The following is a 26,944-nucleotide window of genomic DNA, read 5'->3' as shown; positions in this document are numbered from 1 at the left end:
AAAGGAAAAGGTGACTAACTGACTGATCCATCAACGAACAGCTCAAACTACTGGACGAATCGGGCTGAAATTTGGCATGCAGATAGCTATTATTATGACGTAGACATCCGCTAAGAAAGGATTTTTGAAAATTCAACCCCTAAGGGGGTGAAATAGGGGTTTGAAATTTGTGTAGTCCACGCGGAAGAAGTCGCAAACATAAGCTAGTCTAGACTTGTGGACGGTTCCTTTTTACCTTTTGAGGTACGGAACCCTAAAAATAGCTTGTTCGACTTGTGGACGATCCCAAACTAACCGGCTCGCTAGAAAGCCTGGAGCACCGCAGAGACGTTAGCTCTCTATGCGTGTTCTATCGCCTGTATAATGGGGAGTGCTCCGAAGAGCTTTTTGACCTCATTTCACCCTCATTTTTCTACAACCGCACCGCGCGCCACCGTAAGGAATTTCACCCTCACTACCTGGGTGTCTGGTGCACTTCGACCGTCCGCTGTGCCAGATCCTTCTTTCCACGCACATGCAAACTGTGGAACCAACTCCCATCAGTGGTGTTCCCACTAGATTACAACATGGGGTTATTCAAGGGGCGGACCAACAGATTCCTAAAAGGCCGGCAACGCATCGGCGGTTCCTCTGGTGCTACAAATGTTCATGGGCGGCGGTAATCACTTAACATCAGGTGACCCGCCTGCTCGTTTGCTCGCTATCTCTATTACAAAAATACCTTTGCTCTCGATGGCCAGTTCCACGTAGTGCTGAATGAGCTTCTTGTTGGAGACGGGGCGCTTGCGGAACAGACGCGAGATCTCCTTCGCGCGGTTGTAGTAACTGAAACACAAAAGATGAAGATTTAAAGAAATAAAGCGTATTAGTTCATCACCATCGTCAATCGATAGACGTCCACGCCTAGCGGCTGGACATAGTAAGGTCTTCTTCGGGAATTCCCTTCTTCGTAGGGACTTCCGTACGCCACGGTCTTATGCCACTTGCTACTCCAGCTGCTCACTGCGGTGTACTACCGGGACCTGGTCTCCGAGGAGGTGAACTTCTGAGGAGTGCGGGAGTTCGTGCACGCGTGGCACAGAAGGAGCAGCTGCTCTGAAGTGAGGCAGCGACGACGGAGAAGAGGACGCGGAGACTTCCCAGTCCGTGGGTTCTTCCAACGCTGGGCAGCGAATGAGCTGCCATTCCCATTCCAGCGAAGTGATTAGCTAACTCAGTGAACAATACCCAACACTGAAGGTTCCATCCATTAAAGATTTTCTACGCAAAATTATTTCAATGTCACTCAGTGAACCAACCAATGTCAAATGAGCTCGATGGTTTATCAGTCAGTGTTGAACACTGAGTTATCGAACCACTCCGCTGAAGCTTAGAACCCAGTTTTTCGAACTATAGCCTACCCAGTATTATCACTTCAGCTTACCAACCAGCTGAGCTTTGCTGGCGAAAGTCGATTAAGCCGTTAAGGCCTTAATTTTTGGAAGAACGGTAAGTCTCACCTGTTGTTATTGAGCATCTGATTGAGAGCGATTTTGAGGTTTCCTGCCAGTTCTGACAGGTTGAAGTCGACTTTAAGAGCATGTCCTGCCTTCACGCAGCGTAGCGCATTACTGAGTTGGTCTGCGAAAACTGGCACGCCGAAGTGGAGGGATTCCAATATACTGAGCAGACCGCCATGGGTAATGCTTTCATATTGGAGTGCGCTGGCAGAGCATTATTGGGCTGGTCTCTGAAGATAAGGACAGCTATGACTGAGACACCAAGAGACTACCTCACCTGTTGTTATTGAGCATCTGATTGAGAGCGATTTTGAGGTTTCCTGCCAGTTCTGACAGGTTGAAGTCGACTTTAAGAGCATGTCCTGCCTTCACGCAGCGTAGCGCATTACTGAGTTGGTCTGCGAAAACTGGCACGCCGAAGTGGAGGGATTCCAATATACTGAGCAGACCGCCATGGGTAATGCTTTCACGTTGGGGTGCGCTGGCAGAGCATTATTGGGCTGGTCTCTGAAGTTAAGGACAGCTATCACTGAGACACCAAGAGACTACCTCACCTGTTGTTATTGAGCATCTGATTGAGAGCGATTTTGAGGTTTCCTGCCAGTTCTGGCAGCTTGAAGTCGACTTTAAGAGCATGTCCTGCCTTCACGCAGCGTAGCGCATTACTGGGTTGGTCTGCGAAGACAGGGACGGCTATAACTGGCACTCCGAAGTGGAGGGACTCCAATATACTGAGCAGACCGCCATGGGTGATGAACACCTTCACGTTGGGATGCGCTGGAAGGTACAAAATGTTACGATAAAGAGAAACATAAGCATCAACATGTTTTTCATTGAAAATACATATGTAAACAATCTTAAAGCTAGGCTAATTAGTAATTACAGGGTGTAACTTTCTAGTTTTACCGTTCTCTATCTGCGTTCTGAAGCGTATCTAATGCTAGCGTTCTCGCTAGCAAAAACTTATCGTTATTGTTATACTACCTCACTCCTTTTTCTAATCCTTTCCTTAATTTTTTTCCTTTCTTAAATTTTTTTTATTCAGTTACAAGTTAGCCCTTGACTGCAATCTCACCTGATGGTAAGTGATGATGCAGTCTAAGAAGATAGCGGGCTAACCTGGAAAAAACACAATCCAATACCAGTATATAATATATCCTGAATCCTGAACCTCCATATTGACAGAATATGCTAGACTGCGACATCCAGACTAATGTGAAGATTCCTTGGCAAACATTCTAGCTGCCCTTTGAACTTCCACATCATGGTGTAGAGCAGTTCCCCCAGCTTCCTGACTAAAGTAGACCTTCTACCTGTTGAATTTGTCTATGATCTACATCGACGTTATGAACTTTGACATGTTAACTTGACATTGACATCTGTCCTGTCATTCCTTAAAATTATAACCTTTGATTGTGTTCGTCCCATAAATATAAATTGATTTCTTTTTATCCTAAAATGTTGAATCTAATTGCATCGTAATTTAAATGTGACGCTGATGACTTATTGTTTATTTTATGATGAAATAAAGAGGCATCGTTGGAAATTCAAGACTTTATTTTGTCTCTTCTGCGACAACACGCGAGCAAGCCTGCGCATCGTACTCTTCTACAGGTTAACGTGCCCAGAAAGTCGTAGAAGGACGAATTGTGAGTACTAATTATTTAAAGCGATGTCTAGTCAATCAGCGTCTGCAAATGGAAGTACAACGAGCTATATGCTTGGCGGCGGTGTAAGCATTGAAAAATTGGAAGGAGTGTCTAATTATAACAGCTGGAAATTTGGGATCAAAAATTCACTTATTCTAGAAGGTCTATGGGATTGTGTCTTAGGTACGGACAAAGACACCACTAAAGATGGAAAAGCTCTTGCAAGAATATCATTAAGCCTTAAGCCCACTCTTTAACAGACGTTGTATGGAATTAATACAGCAAAGGCAGCTTGGGATAAACTTCAATCCGTCTTTGAGGACAAAGGTCTATTTAGACGAGTTAGTCTACTTCGGCAACTACATAGGGTAGACTTTAATCAATACGATAATATGACCAGATACATTGAGACGGTATTTACTCTTGTTCAACAACTTGCGGACATCGGTAAGGTCATCGAAGATGAAGAAATTGCTGAAATATTACTATCAGGTCTCCCTCAAGATTTTGACACCCTTGTTTCGGCCTTGGAGACAGCATCGATGACTAATGCATTATCTTCAGAGCTGGTTCGTGCTCGCTTAATTCAAGAGGAGTACAGGAAGGCAAATACTGAAAATCAGGCCAGTGGCTCATCAAGTAATGCTCTTATTGCTAGAAGTTTCATTAAAAAGAAAGTAATCTGTAATTTTTGTAATAAGGCTGGTCACATAAAGTCTCGTTGCTGGAAATTGAAGCGACAGAAGAAAGAGAATAATAAAGAAGAACAGACTGTATATGCTTCATCATTCTTGGCAGCTACACAAAGTGCGGACTTCATTGTGGACAGTGGTTCATCATCGCATATGTGCAATAATGACAATCTTCTGACTAGTTTAAAAAACTAATAAAATTAAGATTACCTGTGCTGATAGGGAAACAAAATTAGAAAGCTCTGGTGTCGGAGATATGCATGTAAGCATCGGTAGTTTTGATAAAATTTTAAGAAATGTATTGTATGTTCCGCAGTTGTCTGAAAATCTTCTTTCTGTAAGTAAGTTATGCGAGAGTGGCATGGTTGTGGTGTTTAGTGTGAATGGGTGTTTTATATATGACAGCTGCAGTATAAAAGGCAAGCCTATTATGTCTGCTGATTTATGTAAGGGTGTTTACAAAATAAAAGATATTTTTGCAAAAGAGCAATCGATGGCTGTCCTACATCAAGTGCAGGAAGCACAGATTGCAAAAGCTGGGTCGAATAATAGTATTGATGCTGAATTGTGGCACAGAAGATTAGGACATCTTTGTCTCAAAGGTATGTGTAAACTTAGGGAATGTGCAGCACGTAGTGTCTCATTTCAGGTTGACAAGGAAGACTTTACCAAGTGTGTTGCCTGCCTAGAGGGAAAGCCTGTGGCCAGGGCTTACCCAAAAGGATCCACGAGACGTGCTAGCCGGCCTTTGGAACTTGTACACAGTGACGTATGCGGCCCTATGAAAGACTCTAGCTGGGGAAATGCAAGGTATTTATTAACCTTTACTGATGATTTTTCTCGTAAAAGTTTTGGATATTTATTGAAGAAAAAGTCTGATGTGTTAGACTATTTTATCAATTTCAAAAATTATGTAGAGAAGCAGACTGGTTTGCAGATTAAATGCCTGCGGTCGGACAATGGTGGTGAATATTGTAGTGATAGATTTAAGTGTTTCTTAGAGAAAGAGGGAATTGCTCACCAGTTGACAGTACCGTATTGTGCTCAGCAGAATGGCGTGGCAGAGCGCCTTAATAGAACTTTAATGGAAAAGGCTAGGTGTATGCTTGTGCAAGCAGGTCTCTGTAACCGTTTTTGGGGTGAGGCTGTAATGACAGCCATATATTTAAAAAACAGAAACCCCACTGCTGCATTGGCAGGACAGGTACCTGAGGAGGTCTGGTCCCGACACACTGTCTGTCTTGGACACCTTCGAGTATTCGGATGCATCGCCTATTCATTAATTCCTGAGGCTACACGTACTAGTAAATTGAACGCAAAGGCAAAGCTGTGTATTTTTGTTGGTTATTCCGAGATGACAAAAGGTTACCGACTCATAGACCCATCAAATCCAAGAAAGGTTATTTTGTCAAGGAATGTGTATTTTATTGAAGATTTTTATAAAGATTTTAAGAGTCCTGACATAACAAATGAATTAATTTTAAATAATGACAATTGTATAGTATTTAATGAATATAATAATGAATTAAATTGTGATAATATTCAATATAATGAAGAATTGAATAATAGTACTTGTGATAAAGATAATATTTTAAATTTTAGTCAATCTTGTCAGGATTCTAGTCCAGTCAATGTAAGTTTAAATAAATCATATGATTTTTCGTATGAATTCACAGATGCTGAGTCTGGCGATGATTACTGCACTAACAGCGAGGTAGAACAGACCACTGCTGATACTGAGACTTCTGCTGAGAAACCGGAGACGCAGCCGGCAACTCCCAAGTTTGAAGAAATTCAAGGGGAAGCTGTGACTTGTACAGAGGAGTCTGTGACCGTTAGCAGTCGCCCCATGCGCAGTACACGTGGTAAACCGCCGATACGATATGGCGATTATGAAATAGGTATGTACGCCAGGTCTATATTAGAAGAGCCACCAACATATGAAGAGGCAGTAGCATCATCAAATTCCTCTGACTGGCAAAATGCAATGAAGGTAGAGTACGAGTCACTAGTAGAAAATAAGGTTTGGAAACTAGTGGATAGACCTGTGGGTGTGAATGTTGTGAAGTGTAAATGGATATATAAATTAAAGCATGACACATCGGGTAATTTCGATAAGTTTAAAGCTCGCTTAGTTGCCCGCGGTTTTAGCCAAAGGGAAGGAATAGATTACTCCGATACTTTCTCACCTGTAGTACGTCATTCAACAATGCGTATTTTATTTTCCTTGGCACATCAATTAGATATGTCCATGGAACATATTGATGTAACCACTGCTTTTTTGAATGGCGACCTAAACGAAAGAATCTACATGGAACAACCGCAGGGTTTTGTTTGTGATGAAAGAAAGGTGTGTATGCTACTCAAGAGTATATATGGACTTAAGCAGGCAAGTCGCATGTGGAATCTGAAAGTGAATAGCTTGTTGTTGAAAAATGGATTTGTCCAAAGCAAGTGTGAGCCCTGTGTGTATGTGAAAAGGAATAATAGGGACCTCACTATCATTGCTCTCTACGTTGACGATTTTTATATTTTTTCAACATGTGATACACAGGACTTGTTTAGCTTATTAAGTACAAATTTCAGTGTCAAGCATCTTGGTCCATTAACAAATTGTTTAGGTATACGTGTGATTAGAAATAAAAATGTTTTGACCTTGGACCAATCTGAATATATTAGAAGGTTACTTAAACGGTTTAATATGTTAGATTGTAAGCATGTTTCTACACCTATGATTGTAAATAGTAAACTCAAAAAGTCAAATAGTGAACCTTTAAATGATAATGTTTATCAGTTTAGGCAACTTATAGGCTGTTTAATGTATTTGTCAGTTTGCACAAGACCTGACATAGCCTTCAGCTGCAGTCAGCTTAGCCAATATTTAACTGCTTTTGATAAAAGTCATTGGATAGCTGCTAAACGAGTTCTGCGATACTTGGCTGGTACTATCGATTTAAGACTTTGTTTTTATAAAAGTGATAGTTTTAATATAACCGCTTATACAGATGCTGACTGGGCAAATGATATGTGTGACAGGAAATCATATACAGGCTTTATTGTTAAATTAGGTAACAATGTAGTTAGCTGGGAGTCTAGAAAACAACGTTGTGTGGCTTTATCCAGCACTGAGGCAGAATATATAGCCATAAGCGATGTATGCAAGGATATCTGTTTTGTTACAAGTTTCTTGTCAGAACTTGTCGCCAAAACTATAGATGTTTTAGTATACAATGACAACCAGAGTGCTCAGAAATTGTTACTAGTAAAAGAATATTCACACAAGAGAACAAAACATATAGACTTGCGCTATCATTTTGTTAAAGATCTTGTACAAAGAGGTTCAATTAATGTAAAATATATACCAACAGACAAAATGGTAGCGGATGTGTTAACAAAGCCATTGTGTAATGTTAAACATAAAAATTGTGTGTCTGAATTGAATGTAATAAGTGTAAACTAGTTGTTTTTAAGAATAAGGGTTCGCAATTCAATATGTATGTGTCTTGTATGTATATTATCTCAGTATATTATGTACAAATAATTATAGATCTTGCTTTATCCGATGTAGACCATAAGGAGGAGTGTTGAATTTGTCTATGATCTACATCGACGTTATGAACTTTGACATGTTAACTTGACATTGACATCTGTCCTGTCATTCCTTAAAATTATAACCTTTGATTGTGTTCGTCCCATAAATATAAATCGATTTCTTTTTATCCTAAAATGTTGAATCTAATTGCATCGTAATTTAAATGTGACGCTGATGACTTATTGTTTATTTTATGATGAAATAAAGAGGCATCGTTGGAAATTCAAGACTTTATTTTGTCTCTTCTGCGACAACACGCGAGCAAGCCTGCGCATCGTACTCTTCTACACTACCGGGAGACATGCGAGGTCGGGGTTGTAATATGTACGAATTGTCAGTTTAAACGTAGCATGTTCATATTAGCTGTAACATAAAAATGCAACTCCTCAATATATCGAAGTAGGTTGCCTGCACATCGGATTGAAAGAGAGGTGATGCAAAATTATGTAGGTTAGGCAGTTAAGCAATAAGATTAAAACAATAGTATGTAAGATTTCTTTATTAGTATTGTTAGTCCATAAGGGAGAGTAGATCATAAGCCGGCTCTCAATAAACATCTTTCTCCGTTGCCGCATTTAATTATTACCATACGGCCACAACATATCTCAGGGTCGACAGTTTGACCCTTAGTACTCACATAGTATACTAGACTGCGGCATCCAAGGTCTAATGTGGAGATTCCTTGGCAAGTCCTCCATCTGCTCCTCGAACTTCCACAGCACAGTGTAGGGCAGTTCTCCGAACATCTTGACCAGCTCGCGTCGGGTCTGCGCCGGCAGTCCGGCGGACCGGATCATGGAGCCCATGCTGAAGTAGACCACTCCCTGGGGGGATGAGTCCAGCAGGTCTTGTAGATCCTGGAAAAATTAAGGGATAGTTTTATATTATTACATGGGGACAAGAATATCAACAAGATGGCAGAGGAAGGGGAGAGGGGGGGGGGGTGTTACCAAACAAGTATCTTGAATTCACGTCTTCACCAGGAATATTATCTGAATATGACTTAGGCGCTCATTAATAACTAGCTTATGCCCGTAACTTCGTCCACGTGGACTCCATTAATTTTAGCCCCTTATGGGTGTGATGAAAATCTTTCCTTAGCGGATGTCTACGTCATAACAGCTATCTGCATACCAAATTTCATGCCCGATCCATTCAGCAGTTTGACCTGATAGATCAGTCAGTCAGTCACCTTTTCCTTTTATATGGCTTGTGTGTTAGTGTGAAAGTATGTACAGTACGATTCAAACTTAAATGCGTCTGCGTGAAGTTGCGACACGTGCGCAGTTACTCTCATCGCTACCTCGGATACCCAAAATGTTCTGCGCAACGTCATGCGCAAACGCCAGAGGCGCATTTACGTTTGAATCGTGCTATACATCTGTGTCCTCGTACCTTGGGTAGAGGTGGCACGTCCTCGTCGATGTGGTAGCCGGCGATGTCAACCACGTTGGGTGGAGTGACGAAGGGTTGTGCGAATGATGGGTGAGAGTTCACAAACATTATGGAAATGTTATGCATCGCCTCGTAGTAGGGAGGTAGGGTGACGCCGCGAGCTTTAGCTAGTGGTTCGAAGTATTTCTCGTAGTTTGCTTTGTTGGTGGACTGGCTTGACCTGAAATTCAAAGTATTTTTCTAACAAAATCTTAAAGCTTGCATTAATGTTAATAATTAAACTACCTCCAATTATTAACGCCAGGCGGTGAATTGTACCTATAGTGCGCGACAGGTCGACATAGCAATCAGGTTGAGGATGCCCCGCACACCCGCACAGCCCCTGCGCTAACCCGGTGCGGAATATCGTGGGTGACGTGCGGGTGTGCGGAGCGTCCCCGCCTCATACCGCGATATGGCATTATTTGATACGGGCAGCAGTTTCGCTGATAATAGAAGACAGCCAGCGTAAGAACCTAATAAATAATGTGTGAGTGAATTTATATCGATTTTCAACTCACTTAGTGTTGTTTGTATTGAGTTGCGACTCACATGGCGTGGTTTATATTGAGTGGCAATTCACATAGTGCTGTTTGTATTGAGATGTGACTCGCACATAGTGCTGTTTGTATTAAGTTGCGACTCACATAGTGCTGTTTGTATTGAGTTGCGACTCACATAGTGCTGTTTGTATTGAGTTGAGTTCCGACTTACATAGTAAGGCCGGTAAAGAAGAGGAAACAGAAGATGTTCTTCATGCGTTGCCACAGGGTCGGTGCGTATCGTAGTCGCTCGTCAAGACCGGGATGGTGGGCACGCACGCACCATGGTATGGTTTATATTGAGTTGTGACTCACATAGTGTAGTTATATTGACTTACGACTCACATAGTGTTGTTTGTATTGAGTTGTGAGTTCCGACTTACATAGTGAGGTAGGTAAAGAAGAGGAAGCTGAAGGTGTTCTTCATGCGTTGCCACAGGGTCATGGGCGTATCATAGTTGCTCGTTAAGGCGGGGATGGTGGGCACGGAGCGCACCGTGTCCATCAGGTACTCCAGATGTGTGTTGAGCAGCATACCGCCCAGTAGGATCCATGGGGCGTCTTGCACCGCTGCATAGCTGAAAATAACGAAACTTATCATCAACGTCATCCCCGTGACAAGATTCGCTAGATTGTAGTTGGTCTATAGGATATATTTGGGCCCATATAACCGAGAGGTTGGTGGGGCCATGGGAAGTGGAGGGTTGGTACTAACCAGAGGTACTAACCCAACCTCCGTTTCGGAGAAAAACCACTCAGTGATGACAGCATCATACTTCTCCATGGTCAGCGCGTTCCTCACTGCTGGAGTCTCCAGGGTGCTGCGGGAGACGTTCCATGCTATCTCCTTCACCAAGTTCATGCTTTGCGGGCGGGTCATGTCCAAATCTGAAAATGTGGCAATAAAAAACAAGTGTAAATAAAAAAAAGCTTCGGCCCTTTCGTTTCCTCCGTGCCTCGGAGAGCACGTTAGCTCGTTCGGTACCGTTTATTATTTTATTTTATTTTACTCGCTGATGCCCACGACTTCGTGCGCGTGGAATTACCCATACAAAAAATCACGTCAATCCGTTACTCCGTTGCGACGCGATTGAAGGACAAACCAACAAACAAACACAGTTTCGCATTTATAATATGGGTCCTACTGATTATAATTATTCTAAAAAAAATGTTTTGCCGACGGTATTGTTTTATTTCGGCTGACGTCACGTGGATGTTAATGAGACATGGTTCCAGCGCAATAGCAATTTACGGGACTTATACACAACATTACATAAATACCTATAGATGCATTAAACAAGATTCAGAGATAGAATTTGTAAAATGTAGGGTTTGCTTATCACTAATACAAAACCACAGATAATTCGACCTTCGCCCCGCACACACGCACGTCACCTGCGCTCGCCCGCACCCGGTTAGCGCGGGGGCTGTGCGGGGTGTTGCCATTTCGATCTGTCAGTAAAAACACAAAATAAAAGAAATAATAAAAAACTGGCCAAGTGCGAGTCAGGCTCGCGCAATGAGGGTTCCGTACTACAGTCGTATTTTTTCGACATTTTGCACGATAATTCAAAAACTATGATACATAAAAATAAATAAAAATCTGTTTTAGAATGCACAGGTGAAGACCTTTCATATGATACCCCACTTGATATATTATCTTACTTAGAAAATTGAAAATACTAATTATTAGTTCATGATCACAATTTAATATTTTTTGTGTGATGTAGTTAAGCCTTAATTCACATTTTTCCCCAAATGTCAGCTATAGGATCTATCTACCTGCCAAATTTCATGATTCTAGGTCTACGGGAAGTACCGTGTAGGTTTCTTGACAGACAGACAACAAAGTGATCCTATAAGGGTTCCGTTTTTCCTTTTGAGGTACGGAACTAATAAAAATATAAATATAGATAGCTACCTACTTACGCTTCATCAACTCTTGTATATGACTAACATCGATGTAGGTCAGGTTTGTAACTGGTTTGCCGGGAAACGTTGTAATCCATGTCACCTGAAAACGTTCATCATCATCATTACAACCCATCGCCGACCCACTACAGGCACGGGTCTCTCAAAACGAGTAGGGTTTAGTTAGACAATACGTCTGCTGTACCCTACATCATCAGGATTGAGGAGTTGGGAGTCTAAGCATGAAGTCGTTGCTTGGTACCTGTAATATATTTCTTTTTTTAAAGAAAATTAGCCATGTTAAATGACTAATATTCCCCTTTCCTCTCCAACTGAGCGTCAAGCTTGTGCTAGGAGTAGGTAAGACAATACTGCAACGGGCGGGGTTTGAACCGTCGATCTTTCGGTTTTCAGTCCACTCCTTTACCCGTTGAGCTTTTGAGGCTCTATTTCACTACCTATGAACATTTCCTGAATCTTGAGTAGCAAGGATAAAGGTAGCACTATCCTTCCAACGACGTAATAGCAGTTTTTCGAAATTGCTGAAAAAGTATTAAGTCAAAATGTAGCACAATTGGGCAGTAAATTATTAGAAAAAAGCAAACAACTACAACAATTATTGATAACTCAATGGGGCCGATTCTCTTGTACACAATCTCTAAACTAAACTAAAATGGCACGTCTAATTCTACTGCTATCCATGTCATAATATTGCTTGCAGAAAAGGATAGCACTAGATTTAGACCTGTTAATTTAGTTTAGTTTACAGATTGTGTACAAGTGAATCGGCCCCAATGTCTACGTAAATGTTTGGAAAGTAATTTTTTTAAGGTACATACCAATATTTCGTATGACCACTCTCCCCTAGATGATCATAAAATCCTTTTGATAAAAGCTATTACTATGAAATACCTTCAAGTGCGTATACACAAAACAATTGTCAGAACCCACAGAAAAATGAAGAAATGTATTTACAAAATTGACAATTGTTTCTCAATCAATAAATAATTTGCGTTTCTGTACTCAACTGCACCAGAAGCACGGTTAAGGCGAGTCACCGAGGCGGGCAGCGCGGCTTTGAAGTAAACCGCTTGGCAACGTTCAAATTCTGTGTTTCAAACGTTAAATTTGAATTTAATAAATTATAGAAGTCCTGTTGAAAACCAAAATTTAGCAGGTTCTCTGTAGTACTTAAAGACAAATATTTCCATATAAAAATTATTTGCCAAAACGTTATTATTTAAGTATTAAATAATTCGTTTTAGACTTTTATATCGGCTTATTTCAAGATTTTATTTGATCGAGTGAAGTACTTCCTATTGTGTATCAAAGTAGCACATTCTTTAGACAATGTCTTTAGGTATATTGTATATTTTTAGCAAGACCATTAGTTAATAGTAAATACCTAAAACATTTGATCTAGCAAACCAGTTTTTTCCGCTTAGCCTCGGTGACTCGCCTTAAACGTTACCCACACAGACGCGGTCTGCTGTCGTGGTTGCAGTGGTGAACAGTTGTAATACACCTTATTATCAAGGTAATATAGTTGTAATACTTAGTTATCAAGGTATTACAACCACTGCCACTGCGACCGCGACCGCCGAACGCGTCTGTGTGGGTGGGCAACCTTTAAGAGTTCCCCCATAGAGTAAAATAATACACTGGAAATAGAGAGCCTTCTCATAAGATTTTAATGTCACCCAAATTCCTAATGCAAACCTAGCACCGTCTATTAGTTGGTCACCTACAACTGTAACTGTATACATACCTATAGGTATCTACATACATATATACCTACTATACCTATAAATAAATGGGTGGTACCTACTACGTGCATTATATAGGTAAACCAAAACCACAATAGACCTTTGACTTTACAGTGTTTTATTGAGTTTCAAAACAAGTATTAATTTAACAATAATACTTAATTTATTAGTGAATTGAAAACAATAAAACACTGAAAAGTCAAAGATCCATGTGATTTTGGTTTATCTATTTAATGCACGCAGTGTAACAGGACCACCTTTTTATTGGCACCTTAATTATTATAGGTTCATTGGAATAACAACACTGATTGTGATTTACTTTTTATTTTTATTATGTCTCACAGATCACTAAATGTTAATTTCACGAGAAGACGAAGAAGAAACCACTCGACTCGACGTACTAGTAACGGAATTTACCTTTCGCCAAAACAGAAAAAACAAAACACCATGCCGATTCAAAACACAAATGGCAGCCTGTAATCTCTGACCATAGAGTAAAGTAAATCAAGCAATAATTTAGTTCAGGTGACCAACTAATAGACGGCGCTAATAAAAACTACAATAGGTGATAATAAGCGACTTTCCGGCCCCTGAGTTCCCCACACAAACGTTATCTGCGTTCGCAGTCGCGATGCTGGACAGTTGATAGTATCAGTTAGTAGTACTAGTGAATTAGGGGGCGTCCACAAATTACGTGAGGTGTTTTTTTGAATTATCTGTCCCTCCCTCCCCCCCTGGTGAGATGTCGTGAGGTTTTATTCAACCCACTCCCCCATCCCCCAATCTCACGTGAGATTTTTCAAAATGTGGGTTTCTTACGTAAACGCGTTGGAATGTTATTGTAAAAAGAAAAAAAAAATTGCTTCGTGCTTTTATTTACGACTAGTAAAGACTAGTAATCAATATTCCTGTGAGTTATAAGTGTACTAAATAAATAAATACAATCTGGATTAAATGGACCAAAATAGTATAATTTTTTTGTGGTTAAAATCAGGAAAAAAATTGCGTGATATTTGCCGAGACCCCCCCTCTCTCCAACGTAAGAATAGATGAGATTTGACTTGACCCCCTCCCCTCTTAAACATCTCACGTAATTTATGGATGCCCCCTTAGTAATAACTTGTAATGTAGACTAATGATAAACTACCATGCAAACTTTCATCCCCTATTTCAACCCCTTCAAGCCTTTTTTACGACAAAAGGTAGCCTGTCATTATGTATGTAGTGTAAAAAATAAAAATAAAATCAATTCATCTTCTTTTTGTCGTTTTATTAAAAAGATCTGGAAAGAATTTTCCCTATTCCATCTAATACCCCAAAGAGGGAAGCACAGTTGAGAAGTGTAATTGCAAAACCCGCTAAAACGATTTTATATAGAAATCGACTTTTTGATTTCTCCTGATAGGTTTCTCAAATCTCTATTAGGTGAATAACTCATTTCCGAGCAAATCCCACTATAACAGCACTAAATTATAACTTTAACTTCATGCTTGGTAACAAAATCCGCTATAATGACATGGGTGAATTTCAAACTCCTCTAAAACAGAATCGACCAATCACATAGCTTGGTACGCACCACGTGACCTGACAAACAGTATGGCGATTTGTGTTGAGTAGTGAAAAAGTGTAATCGAGTTTTATTGAATTTAAAAACATAAAATGGATGAAATGATGCAGTTAGTGACAAAATGTGACCCTAAACACTCACGGAAACGTCCTATCAATAAAGCTTTGTGGAAACGTGAAGTGGCTCGTGATAAACGGTGAGTAAAAAGTTGACCTGATTCTATATTATTTTGTTCAAAAAATGGTGTTATGCAAAGCGCTGCAAGAAACAATAAAGTGGCCGGGAGTTACACGCTGAACAGATTTGATATTTGCTGTATATTATAGATAGCTCGATTTTTGAATAACAGCTTATTTAATCATAATCACTAAACTTTCGCCTTCAATAGGTACCTAATTAATATGAAGGTGAAAGCTTGTATGTATGTGTGTGTATGATTGTTACTTCTTCACAACTCTGAACTCATTTAGCTGAAATTTGGAATGAAGATAGGCTATAAACTAGATTAACACACAGGTTATCTTTTATCCCATAAAAATCCAAGGTCCCTGCGGGATTTTTACAAAACCAAAATTCACGCGGGTGAAGCCGCGAGCAGAAGCTAGTTGTTTCTATATTTTTCTGAATGAATAATGAGCTTGTTAATCGTTTTGCTTATGTACCTAGTTACCTACCTATAATGTGTACCTACTTATAAAATCTAAATCGTCCGTCCGTCCGTCTGTCTGTCTGTCTGTCAGCGGGCTGTATCTCGTGAACCATCATAGGTAGAGAGTTTAAAATTTTACAGAGTGTATATTTCTATTGCCTCTATAATAACAAATAATAAAAGTTTAAAAATGGCCGCCATGAAAATAAAAAAAATTAAAAAGTGATATTTCTTGTACGATAGTACGGAACCCTTCGTGTTTGAGTCCAACTCTTTTGTTTTGAGAATTAATTAGAGATTATATGTTTTTTCTAGGTACAAGCCCACTGGATTACCTCAATTTCCAAAGTGCAATCATGATCAAAAGGCATTTCGTTGCAGTCAACTAACTTGTCAAGATATCCGAAAGTTTCACAAAAATTTTTATCGATGCTCAAACAAATTATCGCAAGATAACTTTTTGTTAAAATATTGCTCTGTAACTAAAGCTAAAGCTGGCAAAGCTAACAGTAAAAGGAAAAAAGCAATAAAATACACTATTCTCGGAAAGGATGGAAAAAATATTCCTGTGTGTCAAAAAACATTTACAGCAGCACTTTTAATTAAAAAAGACCGTATTCAAGGTGTCCTGAATCGATTCTATGAGAGTGGTGGTTCGATGCCAACAGAAAATAGAGGTGGTGACCGAAATAGTGTAAAGTTTGAAGCAAAAAAATATTCGGTACAGTGGTTTATAGAATCATTTAAAGGACAGGAAAGCCACTATTGCCGATCGAAAAATATTCACAGACTGTATCTTTCTCCGGAGTTAAACATTCGAAAAATGTGGCGCCTTTACAACCAGGCTCGTGAACCAGCGCTCCATGTTAAGCAAAGTTTTTTCAGAAAGATATTTAACACGCAGTACAATATTGGTTTTGGGTCCCCTAGAACAGATGTGTGCTCGACTTGTATCGCAATAGATGAACGTTTAAAATCGGAACCCGAAACATCTAAAAGAAACGAGTTAATGATTGAGAAAAGGATTCACCGTCTAAAATTTAAAGCATTTTACAAAATTCTCCAAAATGACAGTGAGCACATTCAAACTATTACATTCGACTGTCAAAAAAATCAGGCCTTGCCGAAATTACCTGACCAGTCAGCATATTATAGCCGGCAATTCAGCTTTTATCATTTTGCCATAGTTTTGGGGAATTCGAAAGCAAAACTAACTAAACAAAATGTACACTCGTACTATTGGGATGAAACAACGCATGCCAAGGGAAGTAACGAAATTATAAGCGCAGTCTACCATTTCTTACAGAAACTGAGTTTTGATGAACGAATAACAATTTTGAGAATTATATCTGATGGGTGTTCTGGTCAGAATAAAAACACAGGTATGGTTGCTATGCTCGGAAAGTGGCTTTACACGGAGGCTCCAAGACATGTTAAAAAAGTGGAATTAGTATTCCCTGTCGTTGGCCACTCGTTTATTCCTCCTGACCGGGTATTTGCAAAAATAGAAAAAACCCTTAAGGGTAAGGAGGTGATAGTTTCGCCTTTAGAATACGTTTCAGTATTGGAGGAAAACGCAACATGCACAGGTCTTGCAGATATTGCAGTGTACGACTGGAAAAAGGGATATGAGTCAGTTATAAAACCCACAAGCAGCTGGCATTTTCCTTTCATGAAAAGCAAGCGCTTTTTTTTGACCCGGACAAAAACAAACAATATTTTAGTACAGGGAGAAGTAAATTATAACAGTGAACTAAACGAAAAAAAAATAATTACAAAGAAAAATAAAAAAATTATAAATATACAACCTGTACTGATTCAACCCCACAAAATCGTGCCCAAGCAATCGAAGCTACAAGATGTCGTCAAACTCTTGTCGACCCACTTTGGCAACAACTGGCAAGAAGTAGAAAGCTTAGAATTTTATAAAAAAATCCAAGAAAGAGCGCAGACTCAGCTGTTTCTAGACAATCGGATCGAGGACAATGATGATTCCGTAGACGCGTGTGACTTGTGTGAGGGCGGATTTGAAGAGATAAGTTCGTATGTGTAGAAACTTTTACAAGTGCTTTTGAATCGTCATAATAATTTACCACTGGTTCAAAATGCCGTTTCTACCGAGGAGAACCAGCAAGAAACTTGGCAGTTGCTCTTTTCAAATGTTTAGTTTACACTAATATTATGCCATACTGTTTAAATAATTGCAGCCCCGTGCATTGCTGGAGCGAGTCAAATCCATGCTTTTTTATTTATCACTAGAGGATGCCCGCGATTTCGTACGCATGGATTAAGGTTTTTTAATTCCCGCGGGAACTCTGTAATTCTCAGGATAAAAAGCCTGTCTGTATTCCCAAACTATAATCTATCTCTGTGCCAAATTTCAGCCAAAACGGTTCATGCGTTGTTGCGTTAAAGAGTAACAAACATCCATCCATCCATACAGCCTCACAAACTTTCACATTTATAATATAAAAATAGGATTTACATAAATTTTCGTTTGTATAATATGCTTAACGGTGTACTCTGTTTAATTTCATACATTTTGAAAATGTATGCATTATAACACGTGTTTTGAATTTATAGAATTTTTGTTTTTTTTTTTTCTATGTAATAAACTCCTCAACAATAATATTGATGTGTTTTATTATTTTCCTGTTGGCTAATTATAATTTTCAAGTTTTCATACTAAAATTTATTGCATAACACTATCCAAACGTTATAGTAGCTCTCAATAATGTTCCTTGCAAAACCCCCTTAAATGTCATCTGTAAATGTCATAAGCCTCTATAACTATGAGTGAGTTTCAAATTCCTCTACAATGAATTTACTTTCGCCGATAACTTAAAAAAAAAGATAATATTGCCTATAGATTTATTATATCCTGTTTTCCGATCCTCCAACGATAATTTTAATACCTAACAGGATTGCGTTTGTTTAGTCAGAAAGCGTTACAAGTTTTTTTCAAGTGTAAAAGGGGAGTTAAAAAAAGTATTTTAGCGGGTTTTGCAACTACACGCCTCAGTTATTGTGGCAACATTAGATTCAAACCTTGTCATGTGACGTCATCGTTACGTCATGATATCGCTATCTCATACGCGGTTACACAGTACTACCTATTATTCTTTTTTTTTAAATAGATATAGCGAGCAAACGAGCAGGCGGGTCACCTGATGTTAAGTGATTACCGCCGCCCATGAACATTTGCAGCACCAGAGGAGCCGCCGATGCGTTGCCGGCCTTTTAGGAATTTGTTGGTCCGCCCCTTGAATAACCCCATGCTTGCTTGCGCGCTTGCCTAGAAGATGCCTATTGCCTCTTGACTTGAAGGTACCCATATTATAATTGGAGGGGAAAACTGATGCTGGAAGGGTGTTCCAAATCTTAGCGGTTCGAATCAGAAATGAGTAGGCAAATCGCTTCGTACTTATCCGTGAAATTTCGACTACCTACGGGTGAAGACCTTGGCGATGCCTTGCGGTACAATAATAGAAAGGTGAAGCAGGAACCATTTTTAAGAATCCTATAAAAGTTCCTTTTTTACATGGAACCCTAAAGATAAATTACCTTATGTCCAGCTTCAAGTAGGGGGTAAACCAGCCCCTTTCCAAGATGGTAGTGGCTTTTGGAAGGCACATTCTGCAGGCATAGTATGTTGTATGCGTGTGCCGTTGACATGACACTCAGAAGTATGGCTAACTTCATTTTAGTTTGTACCTGTAGGCTGAAACAAAAAATTTGCCAAGTGGGAGTGGGACTCGCACAGGAAGGTTTCCGTACCATCGTACAAGATATAACATTTAATGATGGGTCTATAATACTGGTTCGGGAGTTACTGAAGTACGCTGAGAGCATTACATGAATATGTCATTCAATGTTCTCAGCGTACATATTCAAAATCCTTTGATCTTTTATCGTTTTGTATTTTATGTCTTTTTTCTTGTACCTTTATTCGTATTTAAATTTATTATTAATCATCTAGTGGCACTGCCGTTCTAATTAGATATAAAATAAATAAAAATAAAATAAATAACACTTTTCATTTTATTTTTAACTAGCTTATGCCCGCGACTTCGTCCGCGTGGAGTAAACAAAATTTAAACCCCTATTTTACACCCTTAGGGTTGATTTGAGGGCTTTCACAGTGAGATTTTAACATCAAATATGTCATACTGCTAATTGCAAAAATATTAACTAAAAAACTTCCTTGAAATCTGACTAACTTTCATACAAACTTCAAACCCCTATTTTAACCCTTTAGGGGTTGAATTTTAAAAAATCCTTTCTTAGCGGATGCCTACATCATAATAGCTATCTGCATGCCGAATTTCAGCGCGATCCGTTCAGTAGTTTGAGCTGTGTGTTGATAGATCAGTCAGTCAGTCAGTCAGTCAGTCACCTTTTCCTTTTTTATATATAGATATAGACTAGGTAGCTGATGTTTTTTTTTTTTTTTTTTTTTAAATATTACAATAAAACTTAAAGCTAGCCTTATCTAATTACTATATAAATCATGACCGCGTGGAATGGTGCCAAGAATACTGGCTGCATTTCCGCGCTGGACAGCCAGGCTGATCCGTTGCGCAAAAAATGAGCCAGCCCATCTGTCACCAGATGAGGCTATTAATCGCGGTGAAATGTCTCGTAGAAGAAAGTTGTGAAAGCTGATGTTGACTTGCTGATGACGAAGTTTAGAAGTTTAGAAGACGCGGGAACTTCGTCAATGTTCGATATTTGAGATGCTGTTACTTTAATTAATATTAGTATGTACTTAGTAACCTTTTATAATAAAATCCCGCAAACCATTTTGGACTTATATTTGCACAAGTTTAAAAAATCTTTTAAAAATATGCTCCTGAAAAAAGCATATTACACAATTGAAGATTATCTAAATGATAAAAGAGCGTGAATTTGACCTGCAGTTCGTTCCAGCAACGCACAGGACAGCAAATTCTATTTTATACATGCCATAATCTTGTACCTATATCAAATATTTGAAAAGAGCAACCGCCGAGTTTCTTGCTGGTTCTTCTCGGTAGGAAGGGCATTCTGAACCAGTGGTAGATGCATCTGACTATTCGAAAGCACTTGTGAAAGTTTACTTGAATAAAAAATAATTTTAATTTATTTATTTTATGAACTCACCTGCAGATCTATTCCGTGTCTCAATGGTTATAATTATGTGAAATAGATCTATACTAATATATTAAAGCGGTAATCTCTGGAACTACTGAACCGATTTTGAAAATTCTTTCACCAATAGAAAGCTACATTATTCCGGAGTGACATAGGCTTTTATTATATACACGCGGGCTAAGTCGCGGGGATCAGCTAGTATATTATAATTTAGTTACAAATAACAAGTATCGTTGAAACCACAGAATATTTAATAATACCTACCTTTCAGTGCCTAGCCGTAGCCAGGGGAGTGGAGGGTTGGGGGTCCGGGGGGGTGTCTATCGTGTCTATCACCAAAAGTCGATAGACAAATCAGTGATAACGATGATAAGAACATTGTAACATAGTCGAAGATACAGACATCATAGATAAACAATTGTTAAAGCGATCAAAAATTCAGATACAAGTTAGCCCTTAGCAATCTCACCTGCAGGGCTAACATGTGTCGCATGAGATATCTCGCGAAAAGAGAGAGACATCTTGGTTGTCGATGTCTACTGTTTTCCCGTTTACACTAACATGGTCCACGGTTATGTAGTCCACGCGGACGAAGTCGCGAGCATAAGCTAGTAGAGATATAAAATTTTGTAGTGATTAACATTGTAAATAGTCCACTATAGAAAACATGACTACTATTTTGATAATTCGTTAATATTCACTGGACAGAGGTTAATTTGCACTGCAACTGTAAGTGCAAATATATGATATATGTAATAAATCAATGCTATATTTGTCAAAATCTAAAAGTTATGTTGAACATAAATATTCATTCATATACTATAGCAATTTCCTTAAGATATACAGAGAAGTGCATTAATTTAACAACTTTTTGTTTCAAGTGCTGGCGTGACCAGAAACGCAAGGCCCGAGACGAGGGTGGAGCCCGGCCCGGAATGCCACTGGAAATTGCGTGGAGATTCCTCAAATTTCAGACAATGCAGTGCATGTTCTGAATACAACTGGCCAGGAAATGGCAGTGGGTTGTGGTCCTGAGGAGTCACCAATTGGTGTAAGAAATATATACATATATTATGATCAACCCATCATCGCCCCGCTACTGAGTCTCTTCTCAGATTGAAAAGGATCTAGACCCTAGGCCATAGTTCACCACGCTGGCCCTGTGCAGATTGGCAGACTTCCCACGCCTTTGAGAACACGGAAAACTCTCACGCATGCAGGTTTCCTCACGATGTTTTCTTTCATAGTTAAAGTGATATTTAAATTGCTTAAAAAGCTCATAACTTTGAAAAGTTGATTTGCATGCCCACGATCAAACCCACAACCTCAACCAGACTCCCAAATAGGCGGCAGACTTGCTAAGCAAACAAGCAAACGTGTTACGCGAAGAAGCAAATGTTCAACGCGCAGAAGCAAACGCTTTACGACGAGAAGCGACCATCACAGCACAAAGGCACCTTTCTTACTTGTAAGCATTAATGTATTGTAATTGTAAGGGTCTTTTTATCATTTTAACTTTTATTCACAAAATCTATTGACTACTATTTTTTCAGTAAGTACTTCTTAGACACATAACTCCGAGCGGTAGGTAGGCATTTTCACTTACCTTGAGATGAACAGGCAGGCCGTCACTGGTTTGAGGCTCCAAATCCTCGGAAAGTCTCCCTACAATATAATGAGCCATCGGCTTGGAGATCCGCCAAAGCGATTGAAACTCTCTATCGTCTAAATCAAATGGATCACACACATCCCTAATTCGTCTGCGCTGGGTTTTGCGCGCCTCTCGCTCTAAGTTATTCTATTGAAGACAAGTGATCTCGTCCGCAAGAAACGACACCGACAATTATCGCTATTTTAAATGTCAAAAGTCGAGAAAATTAGGTATGTGTGCTCAAGTGGAGACGCGTGTACTTTCCGCAGCCCGCGGCACGCTCAGGATGAGGCAGCTCGCCACGAGGCTGTGCAAATGGATACCCAGCTTAATACGCATATTCTGCAGCCGCTAGATGTCGGCGTTTACAAAGCATTAAGGTCCCTCTTCACTGTCGCTCATCTTGCGATGTTGTTGCTCGTACGCGAACGGGTATAGAATTGACGCGCAAGTGACGCGAGCTGCCGCGTACTGCAGTTGTAGTGCGGTAGGTGCCGTGAGCGACCTGAAGTGACGCTTTCTGCAGTCGGACTGCAGCGACACGCAGCGCAGCTCAGGTGCGTACAGATCTTTAAAGAGTTACAGGAGCTAAAGCGTAAAGGATTTTATGAAAAAGAATCCTACTCAGAAGCATGATCGTTCAAATTTTCATCAAAATATTGAATCCTGCTTTTATTAAAGCTTTCTCTTCGAATACAATTAAAAATGCCTTTAGAAAATGTGGCATATACGGTATATGATTACCCACTGAATAGGGATGCCTTATGCCCAGAGGCATTATGATGGAGCACTCTGTCCATCCGAAGACATATTGAAAATTCCTGCTCCAACTATGCAGCGAAAGTGGCAACTACCAGAGTAAAGCGACAATTGGATTCTAAATCGAGATGTTGTGGCGTGTGCTCCTGTAAGTACATGTATTGACCTTGAAGCCTAGCGTTTCCCCGAACACGCGGGTGTTAGCGGGGAAAGGGGGCAAGGGGTATGCGGCGCTCGCGGCGCGCTGCCCTAGCAAAGGCAGTCGGGATCGGGTACCAACCAGATGTACACGTGTGTCATACCTATTCGTGTTTCGCGCGTTTTTCTGTTTTAGTTGTTACCGATTTTAAGTGATTATACTAGTTATCTCACCTGACTCTTTCTTTTCTCACAACCCAACCCGCCACAATGTCTAAATTATGATACAATACCTGTTGTATTATCAGAGGTTGAGGAAACTGTGAATGAACCGGCAATTGCATCATGATTTTTTTACATTATTCAAAGATCAAAAACGTCTCAGTTTACATCTCTTATGCTTTCTTAATAGCAAACTATATTAATGTATATAAAGAAATGTTTAATTATTTAATTATTGGAGTAAGTAGTCTGTTGACAAGAAATATAAACCAGATTCCATTAAAAAAAAAAATCTGCAATATAAGGAGCAATGGTGTACGAAACACGTCTCCAACTTGCTAGGTTTTATTTATGCTAGGTATAATAGGTGCCTTAAAAACGTTGCTAGTTAATAATTTAACTTCACCACACTCAGTTGAAGCAAACTGCGAGCGAGATGACAATAAGGCATTATTTAAACCTCCAAAAAACTTGCTAAATTATAAAGAAAAAGAAGCACGTGAAGAACCCACTGATATTGTTAATGTGGATTCCGTAATAAACTGTTTCATGCAAACATCGGAAACAGAATCAATGAATAATAACACTACCAGTAAAGAGGCAAAAAAATATGTTACTGGTTACATAATAAAAAAAATAGTGTAATAGTGGAATCAGCATCATGCTCTATTCGTGTTGACTACACATATGGATGCACTGGATGCGATGAAGAACCATTTGTGGTTATTACACCTATAGATATCAAAGTAACTGGGATCATGAAATTTGATAGTAACTGTTCATTCTACTTACCAGAAATAGAGTGTTCTTCCAAACCTCAAAAGTTGCAACTACTTAGTAGGGTCAGTGGTTGTTTAATAACTTTACCTGGATCCAATTCATCTATCACGGTCCCCATACAATATGAATTTAGAGGTAATATTTTCTCGATGGGTATAATATCATTTAGATCAGAAGAGAAATTAACTGAGAAGTTATCTTTGGGCATCCAAAGCCCTGAATTTCTGAATAGTCTTAAGATCAGTTTAGGCGCTGGCATTCTTTTAACATTCTTAACAACAATTATAAAGTCAAGCATGAGATATGCTACATACAGGGCAGGGAAGAGAGAAGTACTGGATTCCTGAACTACAAATACTTTAAAATGCAAAGACCAGTGGAACATTTATTCTTCAACATCTTCAAACTAATTGGTACGAAGCATTAATCTTATTATAAATATAATTAATGCTTCATTACTTCTCTTTCTAAATATTATGTTTCACTGGTCTTTGTGTCTTACTGATCACTGTGTGTCACTGATCTTAGTGGTTCGAATCAGAAATGAGGAGGCAAATCGCTTCGTATGGATCCGTGGACCTTGGCGATGCCTTGGCCCTTGAGGTACAATAATAGAAAGGTGAAGCAGGAACCATTTTTTTGAATCCTATAAAAGTTCCTTTTTTACATGGAACCCTAAAGATAAATTACCTTATGTCCAGCTTCAAGTAGGGGGTAAACCAGCCCCTTTCCAAGATGGAAGTGGCTTTTGGAAGGCACATTCTGCAGGCATAGTATGTTGTATGCGTGTGACGTTGACAGAACACTCAGAAGTATAGCTAACTTCATTTTAGTTTGTACCTGTCGGCTGAAACAAAAAATTGGCCAAGTGGGAGTTGGACTCGCACAGGAAGGGTTCCGTACCATCGTACAAGATATAACACTTTTCATTTTATTTTTAACTAGCTTGTGCCCGCCACTTCGTTCGCGTGGAGTAAACAAAATTTTAAACCCCTATTTTACACCCTTAAACTTGATCTTTAACAATGAGATTTTAACATGTGAGCTTATTAAAATATGTCATACTGCTAATTGCAAAAATATTAACTAAAAAACTTCAAACTTCTAACTTGAAATCTGACTAACTTTCATACAAACTTCAAACCCCTATTTTAACCCTTTAGGGGTTGAATTTTAAAAAATCCTTTCTTAGCGGATGCCTACATCATAATAGCTATCTGCATGCCGAATTTCAGCGCGATCCGTTCAGTAGTTTGAGCTGTGTGTTGATAGATCAGTCAGTCAGTCAGTCAGTCACCTTTTCCTTTTTTATATATAGATATAGCAGATGTTTTTTTTTTTTTTTTTTTTTTTTTTAATATTACAATAAAACTTAAAGCTAGCCTTATCTAATTACTATATAAATCATGACCGCGTGGAATGGTGCCAAGAATACTGGCTGCATTTCCGCGCTGGACAGCCAGGCTGATCCGTTGCGCAAAAAATGAGCCAGCCCATCTGTCACCAGATGAGGCTATTAATCGCGGTGAAATGTCTCGTAGAAGAAAGTTGTGAAAGCTGATGTTGACTTGCTGATGACGAAGTTTAGAAGTTTAGAAGACGCGGGAACTTCGTCAATGTTCGATATTTGAGATGCTGTTACTTTAATTAATATTAGTATGTACTTAGTAACCTTTTATAATAAAATCCCGCAAACCATTTTGGACTTATATTTGCACAAGTTTAAAAAATCTTTTAAAAATATGCTCCTGAAAAAAGCATATTACACAATTGAAGATTATCTAAATGATAAAAGAGCGTGAATTTGACCTGCAGCTCGTTCCAGCAACGCACAGGACAGCAAATTCTATTTTATACATGGCATAATCTTGTACCTATATCAAATATTTGAAAAGAGCAACCGCCGAGTTCTTCTCGGTAGGAAGGGCATTCTGAACCAGTGGTAGATGCATCTGACTATTCGAAAGCACTTATGAAAGTTTACTTGAATAAAAAATAATTTTAATTTATTTATTTTATGAACTCACCTGCAGATCTATTCCGTGTCTCAATGGTCCCTATCAATCCCTAATTCGTCTGCGCTGGGTTTTGCGCGCCTCTCGCTCTTCGTATAACGATATCAAGTAATTATAAAAATTAACCGCCATCGCAATTCCGTTATTCTATTGAAGACAAGTGATCTCGTCCGCAAGAAACGACACCGACAATTATCGCTATTTTAAATGTCAAAAGTCGAGAAAATTAGGTATGTGTGCTCAAGTGGAGACGCGTGTACTTTCCGCAGCCCGCGGCACGCTCAGGATGAGGCAGCTCGCCACGAGGCTGTGCAAATGGATACCCAGCTTAATACGCATATTCTGCAGCCGCTAGATGTCGGCGTTTACAAAGCATTAAGGTCCCTCTTCACTGTCGCTCATCTTGCGATGTTGTTGCTCGTACGCGAACGGGTATAGAATTGACGCGCAAGTGACGCGAGCTGCCGCGTACTGCAGTTGTAGTGCGGTAGGTGCCGTGAGCGACCTGAAGTGACGCTTTCTGCAGTCGGACTGCAGCGACACGCAGCGCAGCTCAGGTGCGTACAGATCTTTAAAGAGTTACAGGAGCTAAAGCGTAAAGGATTTTATGAAAAAGAATCCTACTCAGAAGCATGATCGTTCAAATTTTCATCAAAATATTGAATCCTGCTTTTATTAAAGCTTTCTCTTCGAATACAATTAAAAATGCCTTTAGAAAATGTGGCATATACGGTATATGATTACCCACTGAATAGGGATGCCTTATGCCCAGAGGCATTATGATGGAGCACTCTGTCCATCCGAAGACATATTGAAAATTCCTGCTCCAACTATGCAGCGAAAGTGGCAACTACCAGAGTAAAGCGACAATTGGATTCTAAATCGAGATGTTGTGGCGTGTGCTCCTGTAAGTACATGTATTGACCTTGAAGCCTAGCGTTTCCC

The 26,944-nt window shown here is 39.5% G+C and overlaps 1 protein-coding gene and 1 long non-coding RNA gene across 3 annotated transcripts in view; one reads left to right on the top strand and one right to left on the bottom strand.

The window, feature by feature from the left end:
• LOC117994088 (UDP-glucosyltransferase 2-like) overlaps positions 1-26,944 on the bottom strand; it is a 63,260-nt gene that overhangs the window by 1,129 nt on the left and 35,187 nt on the right. The window contains exons 2-10 of the mRNA XM_069507525.1: positions 18,866-20,565; positions 11,338-11,422; positions 10,804-10,860; positions 10,137-10,296; positions 9,792-9,986; positions 8,828-9,047; positions 8,070-8,289; positions 2,054-2,276; positions 722-825 (exon numbers count right to left, since the gene is read on the bottom strand). Coding sequence (XP_069363626.1) covers positions 722-825; positions 2,054-2,276; positions 8,070-8,289; positions 8,828-9,047; positions 9,792-9,986; positions 10,137-10,296; positions 10,804-10,860; positions 11,338-11,422; positions 18,866-19,153 — 1,552 coding nt within the window. The 5' untranslated portion in view covers positions 19,154-20,565. The remainder of the gene's footprint in view (positions 1-721; positions 826-2,053; positions 2,277-8,069; positions 8,290-8,827; positions 9,048-9,791; positions 9,987-10,136; positions 10,297-10,803; positions 10,861-11,337; positions 11,423-18,865; positions 20,566-26,944) is intronic.
• The window catches only part of LOC138404198 (uncharacterized), a 60,517-nt gene continuing 47,992 nt past the window's right edge, over positions 14,420-26,944 (top strand). Inside the window, exons 1-2 of one of the 2 annotated variants that reach the window (XR_011238217.1) lie at positions 14,420-14,848; positions 15,617-17,529. This is a non-coding gene — a long non-coding RNA (uncharacterized lncRNA). Of the gene's footprint in view, positions 17,530-26,944 lie in introns of both variants that reach the window. The other variant, XR_011238216.1, reaches the window with a different exon arrangement.

Source organism: Maniola hyperantus, chromosome 26, assembly GCF_902806685.2.
Source record: "Maniola hyperantus chromosome 26, iAphHyp1.2, whole genome shotgun sequence".
Classification (NCBI taxonomy): Eukaryota; Metazoa; Arthropoda; class Insecta; order Lepidoptera; family Nymphalidae; genus Maniola; species Maniola hyperantus.
Note: the sequence above shows the minus strand (reverse complement) of the source record. Positions and strands in the feature narration are given on the sequence as shown.